The sequence below is a fragment of the Hyaena hyaena genome, unplaced genomic scaffold (genome assembly GCF_003009895.1).
Source record: "Hyaena hyaena isolate Hyena2069 unplaced genomic scaffold, ASM300989v1 scaffold_515, whole genome shotgun sequence".
Lineage (NCBI taxonomy): Eukaryota > Metazoa > Chordata > Mammalia > Carnivora > Hyaenidae > Hyaena > Hyaena hyaena.
The window spans coordinates 493,239-505,367 of NW_024081147.1; the positions used below are offsets into that span (position 1 = coordinate 493,239).

Below are 12,129 nucleotides of genomic sequence, written 5' to 3' on the forward strand. Positions count from 1 at the left end.
TCCACCTAGCGTGGAGGAAGGCCCGGGGCATGCTGTGAACTCCCCATTTTATCCTGTGACCCACCCATTGGAGCTTGTTGTAGAGTTGACGGAATTCCTGCAGAGAACCCTGTATGCCATTACGAGCACTCTGGATTCTTTGAACTGTGAAAGGCTTTAGCGGCTCCCAGAGAATGTGAAGGAACTTGGAAGGATCTATATTGGTCAGCTGACTCTTCCCATGACCACTCTCTGGCAAGAAATAATGTTTTTCTTCCCTGAACCTTGACATCACTGAACCCACAGCTCCAGCCCAGCGCCGTGTCACCACAGGGTACTGGTGTCACAGTGCGCTTGTCACCTGCCTGGTTCACCCTGTCCTGCGGGCGGGGACATCATCCCTGTCACCTTGGAATCCTCACTGTGGGTCTGGTGTCTGGGGCTCCATAAGTGTTGGCTGGATATACTGAAGGGCAATGAAGCCTTAGATCTATCGGAAGCATCTCCCCCGTAAAAAGAACTATGACAGGGCCACAGGAAGCACGGAGGACATGGACAGACAAAACACTCAAAGCTAGTGCTTGTCACCTGCAAAACCAGTGGTTGGGACTTATGAGTGGCCAGAGGGAGAACATGGATGGTTCGTTCCTATTATGTGTAAACCCCACCCCCTCCTTTTTCACAATACAGCACCCTGCAGATCTGTACCGTCCAATATGGGAGCCGCCAGTCTCGGGCGCTATTTAAACTCCAGATAATTAAAGTTAAATACAACTTAAATCTCAGTTCCTCAGCGGCACCAGCCACATTTCAAGTGCTCACGTGGCATGTGGCTAGTGGTCCACAGAGCATAGACACAGAACACTTCTATAGTCACAGAAGCTTCTGTTGGGCAGTCTCTCCTGTCCGTCTAAGAAATGTGAACTTAGACACATACAATGTCACTATACTTTCACAATCAATAAAGCTAATGCATTGTTCCCTGGATTTTCCAAACATTTCCAGCTGGTTCTCTCAATAGTAGCAAGGCCCGAGCTACACGCTCCCCAGCTCTATTCTCACATTGTTTGTTTGTCTGAATTTATGTATCTTCAGAAACCGTATTAATTCTGTTAGTACTTGTCAGTACGTTGGGGCAGTCCTGTGTGACTTGGAGCAGTTTACTGCAGGGGACGGATGGCTCCAGCCCTGAGAGAAGGAAGCTCATCAATCCACCACGCGTCTCAGCATCGTTACGGCACATTAATGAGGTTGGGCTCGATTTAGACACCGTCCGAGGCATTATGGATTGGCAACATTCAGCTTCACAGGAGCTGGGAATTTCTGAGATAGAATCCTCGCTCTTTTGCTAATGAGTGTTGTGATATGGGGACTATCATTTAACTTGTGAGTTTCAGTTTCCTGTCCTCAAAATGGGGCTATTACTGACCTACCTAACCTGAGTGTCTGGAGGATTAATGAGTTAATGCTTGCTGAGAACTCTGAGCTCCGTGCATTAAGGCTTGTTGCACATCATTATTTCTATTCATTCTCATGTAGCAGCTGGGAAACATTAGACCATTATGCTTACTCCTAAAATGCATTTTCTTCCTCAGCATTTTAACATTACCTACATTACCCAAACCTTAAATCTAAAAGTAAAACTAGCCCCACAGCAAGACACATTGACGTAGCGGGGGTATTTAGGTAGTTTTCCCTTTCTTTAATACGAGCATAACACTGGCTTTTCCAGAAGGACAAAGGCGGTAATTGCACTGTAAATTCTCACTGCGTGAGGCTGGTGGTCAATCTTAGCAGATGCGAAAAGAAAGTTATACTACAGCACAATTAGGCTGTCAACACTTACACGCAATGATATTCCCATATCTGTTCTTCATTCTGTTCTCGTCTTTCTTAGCGGAGTCCCATGGTGCAGACTGCCCTTCAAAGAAGCTCTGGAAGAAAGAGAAGAGTGACACGGAGAATTACAATTTGGTGAGGTAAACACAGGGTCTTAATGATGGAGGATGTTTTTAAAAACTGTACAGCAAGGATCAAGAAGGGAAAAGGATGTTACCAGGAATGAGAGAATGAATTAAAAACGTTCACTTTTTGTTTTCCTTTACTTACCAAATCACAAACACGGACAGGGGCTGAAGTGTGAATTCACAGTTTATCACACCATTACAATGGTGAAGTTCACCCCATCGGACTTTAATTTAATTAATTTAATACAGAAAAAAATGAACCTGTCCCTCAATGTCATAATTATATTACCATTTCTCAATATTCTCATAAGAGATGCAAAGATGTCATTTTTCTTCCAATTGCTAACTGAAAGAAGGTGATTTTTGGTTAAAACTGTAAAGGTAGGTAGGCTATGACTACATGCCTTCAAGGCTAAAATCCTGTAATAAATTCTGCCAGTTTTCTCTTCCTCTTTAATGGAGCTTAGGTGTCCATTTATTTAAGGCTTTGGCATTATTATGCCCAGGGTCTTTAATCTTCATGTTATTAGTCAGATATATATTTTTTCTGTTCAAGTTATAATGAAAATGTCCTTTGGTATCAGTTGACAAGTGAAAAAAAGTTCGAGACTTTTATTTCTACTTCAGCTCACATTCTTTTTATCCTTGTGGAGCCAAGTATAAAAGAGGAAAGGAGAAGAAGGATGGAAGCAAGAAGCAGTTAGTCAAACTGATTTCTGGTCTTTGCCACAGCCACTCTTCCACTTCCTTCTTGGCACCAACTGGGAAAGGGGACGGGGGAGGAGGGAGAAGATATAAAGGTAGAGCAGATGAATGAGGGCACCATTCTGAGATGCTTCAGGGACAGAGAATGTGGTGTCAGGAACTCACACCCTCAAGCATGCCCAGGGTGGCTTTTCAAGTTCTCTCTTTAGAACTGAAGCTCCTCATCTGTCTCCCTTCCAGGGTTTGGCCATCTTGCCCATTTCCGACCACCACTGATATTTAGTGATTAGTCTGTGCTTCAATGGGACCTATTTATTATCCCTTTCTACGGGTCCAATTCTGGCTCATCAGTTAAACTGCACTGGTATTGCTGCAGTGGAAAAGACACACCCGCTCACGGGCCCCATGAGGGAGCCTCACCTCTTGGCATGTTGTGCAGACCTGACCACGCAGTGGACGGTGTTCGGCTCATTCTACTGTCTCTGCCACCAGACTGTAAGCTCCCTGAGGGCAGGGACTGCACGGTTTCATCGCTGTCTCTGCAGAACTTATGCCTCATGGCAGGAATCCAACAATTAGCTATTAAGTGAACGAGCGATGGCCGTGTTTGGTGACGGTCTCAAGATAAAGCTTTACTCATGTAGCTTAAGTGTGCAAGGGGCTCAAATACTGGGAAACCTGCCCATGTACAGTTTGTGAAGTCCATGCCTCTTCCTGATGTGTACCAATCCTGCTGTTACCAAATAGCTCAGTGACCATCAGAGACTGGCTGGAGAAGGGCCCTGTCCCAGCACTGAGCCACTGGTACCAGTCCCTCCATGCGACAAAGAAGCAGAGAAACCCCATTTTATAACACACAACAGTGAAAAAATAACACTGCGAACAGAAGCATTACAGTTTTAAATTGCCTGTCTTAATTTAAGGTACCTTAGTCACAATCACGCTTGACAACTTATTACCATCATAGTCCTTAACACTGAATTTATCATTTTGAAAAAACATGGTGGCAGACGAGGATCAGATGTACTATATGCCTGTAGCTCTATTAACAGAATCACACCACACATTGTTAATTGAAGGGTAAATACTGCATGACGTAGGACAGATTACAAGTAAACCCATTTTCAGGTTACTAATAAATTAAGTCAACAGAAATACTGGCAATGAAAATCACTAGTTAATTCCCTCAGGAACAGGACCATCATATGATAAAGGGTTTATTCAGACATGTAACTTCTATTCTGCTATGAAATATGCGTTTAAAAATAGCTTTAGGGCTTTTAGAGTCATGCTCTTTTTCTGAATAGGGTCTTTGTTCCTCTATGAATGACAATTATTTTACAGTTGAGTAATAACTATTATCTGACTGCCCTCATAACAGTTTAGTTCTACTTTGAGTTTGTCGTGATGTAAATGCCAATTTCAGTCCCCTCTGCCTTTTCCGCCCATCTAGAAGTTTTCAGGTTTTGTTTTTTTTGTAGGAAGAAGAAGAAGACAAGTCTTCCAGGACAATCCATGGCCTCTGGTGAACATTATCACAGGGCATGTGTGCGTGTATGTGTGTGCGTGTGTGTCTGACACACACACATACACACCCCTCCCCCCCCACAGAGTATCAACAGTGGATTAGTACTGTTGGACAGGTGGACAGGTACTTGTACAACTAGTACAGATAATGCTCCTAGGTCACCTGAGGCAAAGCCACATGCATCCCTTCCCCCTCTGACAAGAAGATCCTCTCCTGCGGGGAAGGCAGGCCCATCACAGCTGTTTCTTTAGCATTTGTGACAATCACAGGCCTTCCGATAGCCCTTGCTTTTAAAGCCAGTTATTGTAACCTCATGTTTTCATGTAACTTGTGACCAGGAAACAGAAACCAACAATGAAATGATAACCAATCCCCTTGCGTTCGATCATGGCATGCGGCTCAGGACACGTTTTCCTAAGGTGGGGCCCGAGTGTTATCCATTTCCAAGCACTTTGGTGCACATATTAACAGCTTGCAGATGAATGAGGCCACTGTCTCAACCAAAGCTCATGAGAGTGGTCAGGCACGGAGGGACGTCTCCCTGCTCTAAAGCTGAGGGACATGAGATTCGGAAAGAACATAACCAGCTCATAACACACAGGCCTAGGTCAGGCCTCAATGGTTTTTGACCCTTAATCCACCGCTCTTTCTGTTCCACACCTCCCCTGACAAGGACTCTGAAGCCCTGTTTCTTTCTTGTCTTTTTTTTCTTTTCTTTTCTTTTCTTTCTTTCCTTTTCTTTCTTCCTTCCTTTCTTTCTTTTCCTTCCTTCCTTCCTTCCCTCCCTCCTCTTTCTTTCTTTCTTTCTTTCTTTCTTTCTTTTTCTTTCTTTCCTTCCTTCCTTCCTTCCTTCCTTCCTTCCTTCCTTCCTTCCTTCCTTCCTTCCTTCCTTCCTTCTTTCTTTCTACAAATAGTTTATTGTCAAGTTGGTTTATGAAACCCTGTTTCAAATATGTGGCCAACAATCGCTTTCCACACCTTGATCACATCTCCTTGTCTCTAAATGAAGGTTTACAAGAAGAGAATATAAAAGATGTCAAGTAAACTTCATTTACTTTTACCAAACAGGAAATTTTCTGATCGCGTAGGATAATGTGACCATGGCAGGGAAACAGCCGCAGGAGAGCAGAAATGGGAGGGTATTCTTGCCACCAGCTGCCTCGCCTTCCTATCCAGGAATTATGTGAATTCCTTTTAAGTGGAAAAATGTATTTTTTTTCCTGAAAAGCAAAGCAAAACACAACAAAAAGTGCTACTCCATGAAAATGATGAGGTGACCAGTGCTATTCATTGCGTCTTGACTCCATTATATGGACATTGTGACCAGGTCTTCCACCTTCTGGAATAGTTCTGCTAACAATTATATAGCCCATCTCCCCATGAATACATTTGCAATGATTAGAACCACAGGTTCTTATCTTTGGCTTAGAAAATAAGTAATATGCCTATGGGGAGTACAGAGAGAGGGGAAAAAGGGTTTTCTGGATTAACCTGGCTTCTGTTTCCTTTTGTTAATGGTGATGATGATGATTTTTTTTATTTTCTAAGAGGGACCCAGTTTTAAATGCTATGGCTTTTTGTGAGCACACGTTACCTGTTTCAATTTCTAGTTAGAAAATAAAGCTTTATCTATAGCTATAGAGACATTGGGCATTCCAAGAAACTGTGACGTGATATTATAGGTCTTTTTCACTGTGAGCCCCTGCTTTCCTGGTTTGGGGATTCTAAGCAAGAACAAGCAAGAACAATAATCAAGGCAGGAATGCAGTTCACTGAGGCCCTAGAATACTGCATCCCGTCTGGTCCATAGCGAAGCCTGACACAGATATGCGACTCCAGAGACAGCAGACATACTTCCTCTACTCCTCATTCTCCCAAGAAACTGAGACTTGTTGACCACTGAGACCCACCTCTTTTTTTTTTTTTTTCCAGGCCATGAGATGGACCAATAGTCACCAATAAACCTACCAGTAAAACACACCTGAGGAAAATTAAGTAATGTTGCGATGCAATCATTCTGTCATGTCCTATTTCACGTAATTTTTGACTTTTAAATATTTTTTTTCTCCAGTTTTACTGAGATACACTTGACATACAGCACTGGCTAAGTTTAAGGAGTAAAGCGCAGTAATGGTATGAGGTTCATATCTTGTGAAATGATTACTGCTGTAGGTTTAGTTAGCATCCATGAACTCACAGAGGTACTTAAATATCTTTTAATAAATTAAGCAAATCAAACACATTTCGTATGACTTTCTTCTGTGGATTTTTTTTTTTTATTTGGGCAAGGTTCTTTAGCTATCCTTTTTTTTTTTTTTTTTCATCTTCAGGAATGTTGAAAGTTATGTGTCCCTTTAAAATGACATAAATTGACTGTTTTGAGAAGACTTCTACCCTGAACCAATATCTTTTGGGAGGTGAGTAGTCTCCATATGTTTTATGCGATATCTAGAGAAGGGCTGCTTCTATCAGATTTGTTGAAAGTAAAGCCAATGAGGTTTTGAATCTTCCTCGTGCTGAGAAAATAGAACTCTGTTCCCTGAAGGAATCAGAGGATTCCTGAGCACAGGCCAATGTCTGGAGTCTGTTTGGGGGGGTGGGTGGGGGATGGTTGTCTTTGCTTACTGCCTCTTATGCTTCCCTGTGTCTGAGACCAACCCTTATGTCCAAGTTCAAGTACAACCTCCAACGCCTTGATCTCTCATCTCAGAGTTTTTGTTTGACGCTTATGAACAGGTTCACTAAAATCAAATTTAACCCAAGCACAGGCATGCTTTTGCAAAAAAGGTCCAGCGAGAGACAGCCACTGCAATAGGTAAGGGAAGAACGGCTAAAATCATCCTGTGGCAGCCAGTGACTTCCCATCCTCAGGGCAGCCGCATAAGGACAAGCTTGGGAGACAGACGATGACAGTCCACGTTCCCAGGACACTTTTTATAGGAGGAATTTAAAATATAGTATGGACATTTAGGCAACATTTAGTGTTTAGCACAGAGTTTTAATGTGCACATACAATTTAACATGCCAACAATGGACTTTTTATTACAAAAAAACATTTTATGTATTTTGGGGATTTAAGTTAATAGTCTCACTGCACCTTCTGTTAGAATTTTCATAAATATACTTATGCTTTGACTCTACTTAAAATGTAATTAAAGTGTTTCCACTGACTACCTTAGCTCATATATACTGAGAAAAAGGCAGCAAACCTGGGAACCACTCTGAAAGAGTAATAGGTCTCAGAAACAATAAAAATGAAACCAGGCAAGCTCCAGTGAATACCAATGACTTCACTCTAAGATGCTGTGCTCTCCATGGGCACAGAGCAGAAGGAAATTGAACATCCCGCATACAGTCATTTTTTTCTGAATGGGAAACATGTCTTTGTGATTCAATAACCTCCTCCCCCACCCCACATACCACTATCATTTTCCAGGAGATATAATTATACATCTCAGTTGCCCACCTCAAGAGAACGTTACTCCAAAATGATGCAGTCCGTTATAAATGCCACAGCTCCCAGATATTAAAAAAGGAGAGAAAAAAAATCCTATTCAACAGAAAAGCTGCCAGGAAGAAAGGAATGCAGGTCAAGGCTGTACATAATATACAGTATGTTTTCAGGCAGTGCAGGGTTACATTTTTTTCAGAAAGCTTCTGAAATGGAATTTTCCCTCCCTTTCTCATATGAATAAAACCAGCCACATAAAATGACTAAAGCCGTCACCCTGAAAGAAGGAAGATGAACTCGCTGGGGCATGCAAAGTGTGTGAACTTTCTTTGTTTTCTGTACATACGTCTTCTTCTGGTTCTCCCAGGCACTGCATTTTATTAGGGCCGCATAAACCATTTATTGCTATCGCACAAAAGCAGCTGAAGACGCCTAAAACTGCCTGATGGGCCATAGAATGGAGTGCTGATGGGAAGGTGGCCCCAAGATGTGCCCCTGTGTGGTCTGCAGTCACGGCCATTCTCCAGTGTCCTGAACAGAGGCCGCTGGAGGGAGCATGTGATGCGAATTTAAAGGCAAACGAGGTTGGGGCAGGGTAAAAGCCAGCATCTAGACACACAAACTGTGTTATGGTATAACCAACTGAAATCTAAATGTGAACACTGCTTGGTATTTTTAAAGAAGCGGCTAATCAATCTCAGCACTTCAAATGGCCTTGTTTTAATGAAACGTAGTCCAATTCCCAATTTTGCAGAATGTTTCTATTTTGCAGGAGGATCCGGGCATGTGACGATCTTGGCAATTGTCATACTGCCTTTCTTTACCTAACATCTCTTTTCTCTTTTGATCATGGAATTGAGGTTTGCAGCCTGAAAATATTATATGATGTTTCCATGCCCAGAAACAGTCAGTAAGCAGAGGCTAGGACCTGGACCCCAGGCCATCTGGCTTTGAACTCTGTGCTGCTCCTTCTTGGCCACAAAGCTGGCTGAGAATATGTGGCTTTGTGTCCACTCATTGAGCTGGCACACAGCATTCTGAAGTCACTCTGGTCGTGGGTCATAAGCTACCAAGCATTTCTGGTTTCTGCTCTTTATGGAATAAACTTATTCGATTACATACAGCTCTGCGCCATCTGCACAGCGATTTCCTCAGAGGATGTGAAGCCATGTGCACTCCGGAGGGATCCTCAGTCTACCTGCTTTTCTTGAAATGGACCCAATGTCAATGTCACTCTTTACTTTCCACCTTTAGAATCACTGCGGTAGTAAGCTCGTGCTAATGATGGGACATATCCCTCAAGTGTATGGAAGCAGAAAAAAAATCTGACCATCACTGATCAGGCAGCCAGAGAGAAAAACCACTCTTGAACTGAGTGATGGAGGAAAAGTGGGGACAATCATAGCTGCACAGCACTGGCTCTTGCTGAACCTTCCATGGGCGGGGCCAACAGCCCATGGAATTACAGAGACTGAGGCAGGTAATGCAGCTTTACATTTTTTTTAAATGTTTATTTATTTATTTATTTTTTTACAAATAGTTTATTGTCAAATTAGTTTCCACATAACACTCAGTGCTCATCCCCAAAGTGCCCTCCTCCATGCCCATCCCCCCTCCCCCCCACATCCATCAGTCCTCCGTTTTTGTCAGCATTCAAGAGTCTCTCATGGTTTGCCTCTCTCCCTTTCCCCCACCATTTCCACCCTTCTTCTCCCCCTTGATCCTCCATCAAGTTCCTCCAAATCCTCCTATACGTGCAAACATATGATATTTGTCCTTCTCTGCCTGACTTATCTCGCTCAGCATAACACCCTCAAGGTCCATCCATGTTGCTACACATGGCCAGATTTCATTGTTTCTCATTGCCATGTAGTATTCCATGGTATAGATAAACCACATCTTCTTGATCCATTCGTCCGATGATGGACACTTAGGCTCTTTCCATGTTTTAGCTATTGTGGAGAGTGCTGCTATGAACATTGGGGTACATGTGCTCCTATGCCTCAGCATTTCTGTATCCCTTGGGTAAATTCCTAGCAGTGAAGGTTCCTAAGGAAACTAAATGTTTATTTTTGAGAGAGAGAGAGAGTGAGAGCGAGAGCGCGCACACCAGAGTGTGAGCTGGGGTGGCAGGCAGAGAGAGAGGGAGACACAGAATCCAAAGCAGGCTTCAGGCTCTGAGCTGTCAGCATAGAGCCGGATGCGGGGCTTGAACTCACAAAATGTGAGATCATGACTGGAGCCCAAGTGTGATGCTTAACTGACTGAGTCACCTAGGTGCCCTATCGTGGCTTTAAAAGGGGGGCTACCTTGATATATCTAGAGTGCTGTGTCCTGCATCCTTCTTCTCTTTGAACTCTGGAAGAGAGCTTAATGATAAAGTTCTATGTTCCTGCAGTGCCCAGCAACCCCTCCCATGTGGGGTGGCTTCTCTGGGATGGACTCCTGTCCTGCCTGTCCTCCCGCACACATGATGAAGCTCACACCTACTGATGATGTAGAGACCGTTTAGAGTTTCGGGGAGTCCCTGATTCCTGGGCACTTGCCCTCAAAGGGGCTCTCAAGGGCTGACCACAAGGAGGACCTTTCTCAGTTTGAAACTCCAGAGCTGCTTTTTCTGCAGACAGAATTTTTTCTAGATGGTCCTGATAGGGGCTCTGCTGCTTACACAGAGTGAAGGCAGGCGTGGCGGAGGTATTTTATAGCACTGTTTAATTTAGTATAGATAAAGTCTACTTCTTTGACTTGGGCATTGCCTATCTCTTGATCATGGGGGACACCATAAAATCAATCAATTTTGTGAAGATTCTGGAACTGGGGCCAGGCTCTGTCCTCACTGCATTACGCTTGCAAGTCCAGGGACACCACGGTAATTGGATGGAGGTCAGGACAGTGATGGCAGTGAGTGCCCTGTCACAGATGGCACCAAGAGGACTGCTTTTTTTTAAAAGCAGGTGAAAGCATCCAATCCAACCGCTCTGTAGTGTCTCTAAATCACTGTGGGTTTGAGTCCTTCCTCCAGGATTGCCACCCACAGTTCAGAGAGAGAGAGAGCAATTTTCATTTCCGCTCAGATGCAGATCTTGCTGGGGTGTGAGATGTTAATACCTCTCCAGAACTGTAATTTCCTCTACATCTGCACCTGCCTTGAAAGAGTGATTTGTCAGGGAGCCTGGGCTAAAAGCGCCCAGATCTTCAGAGATGAGCAAGAGTCGCTCTTAGGAGAAAGGAATCTCTAAAACACCGAGAGAACAATGAGTTGCTTTTGTAGAAACCTTGCTGCTCCTTTCCTTCTGAGACTGTGAGAAAAGTTGAGTTCTATTTATCTCTTGCCTGCATTATTACAGTAGCAGCTTCCTGCCTGGCTGCTTCCCTGCCCACCAGTTTATACACTTTCCCCAGAGTCAGTTTTTAAAAACACACTTGGGCACCTGGCACTTTCTTACTTGAAAACCCAGCCATGCCTTCCTACTGACAACATGGCGGTCATAAGGCTGCAGAGACTCCACACGTGCACCAGCGAGTGCTCAATCAGCATGCTAGCAATTACTGATCACGTTCTAATATTAAAGCTTCAGGCTTTGATGGCAATAAATCCTTAAACTGACTTTGCTGCCTCTTTTGTTACTGTCTCTCTGACAATCATCTTTTCCATTTTTTTTCCCTCTAGTGGTCTATATTTTTCCTCTATGATTTTACAAAGTATATAGAAGTGGGGTGATTATTGTTTTGTTCTTGCTCCCTCTTAAAAAAATTGAACATGTTTTCCATCTTGTTTCTTGGAGAGCTGTGCATTTTAAAATATCCACACCTAAGACATCATGGCACATAACTCCATCAAATGTGCCTGAAAATCTAAGGATACATTTTTAGATATGACAGGTTTGGAGAATAAGAGTAGTAAAAAAAGAAACTTTAATGAGAGGTTTGTGGCTCTCTTTTTGACATCTATTAATTTCTAAAATCTACCAGCACAATTCCCAGGTTCTTCCTGCAGTACCTAAGTCATAGCAATTAAAGACAAAAAATTTAGAAGGGAGAATTACTTTAGAAATTTGGAAATCAAGGTTAGAAATACCTTTTCAAATAGTTTAGTGAAGAATAACTGCATTTTAGTTTATGCTGTCAAAAGTTCAATGTCTACTCTTAAAAGCAAACATTTTTATTGAAAATTATAACGCATGATGAAATTATAGAGTCCCAGCTGTTTTCCTTTATTGACTGATGTTTGGTCAAACATCATTTCTTAGTGAAGACTGGGGACACTATCACTTTAGAAGTCCGCAGACTACTGCTTGTGAGGGAAGTCTTAGCCTTCGGCCCTAGTCTTTCCAAACAAAGTCAAAACAGTGAGCCTGCACCAGGCACAGAACAGAGATCCTGGCATGGTAGAAGTTTCTAGGAGTTGCTGAGCCCTACCCCTTACTCTTCCACCCTGAGAGACAGAGCCACTCACAGCCTCCATGGGGAATCCTGAAAGAGCTACTTCATCTCTCAGA

At 43.1% G+C, this 12,129-nt stretch overlaps 1 protein-coding gene across 5 annotated transcripts in view; it reads right to left on the bottom strand.

The window, feature by feature from the left end:
- Nucleotides 1-12,129, bottom strand: part of PTPRM (protein tyrosine phosphatase receptor type M) — a 782,304-nt gene that overhangs the window by 96,328 nt on the left and 673,847 nt on the right. For all 5 annotated transcript variants that reach the window (XM_039255239.1, XM_039255236.1, XM_039255237.1 and 2 more), the window contains one exon: nucleotides 1,826-1,913. In XM_039255239.1, the coding sequence (XP_039111170.1) occupies nucleotides 1,826-1,913 (88 nt within the window). The remainder of the gene's footprint in view (nucleotides 1-1,825; nucleotides 1,914-12,129) is intronic.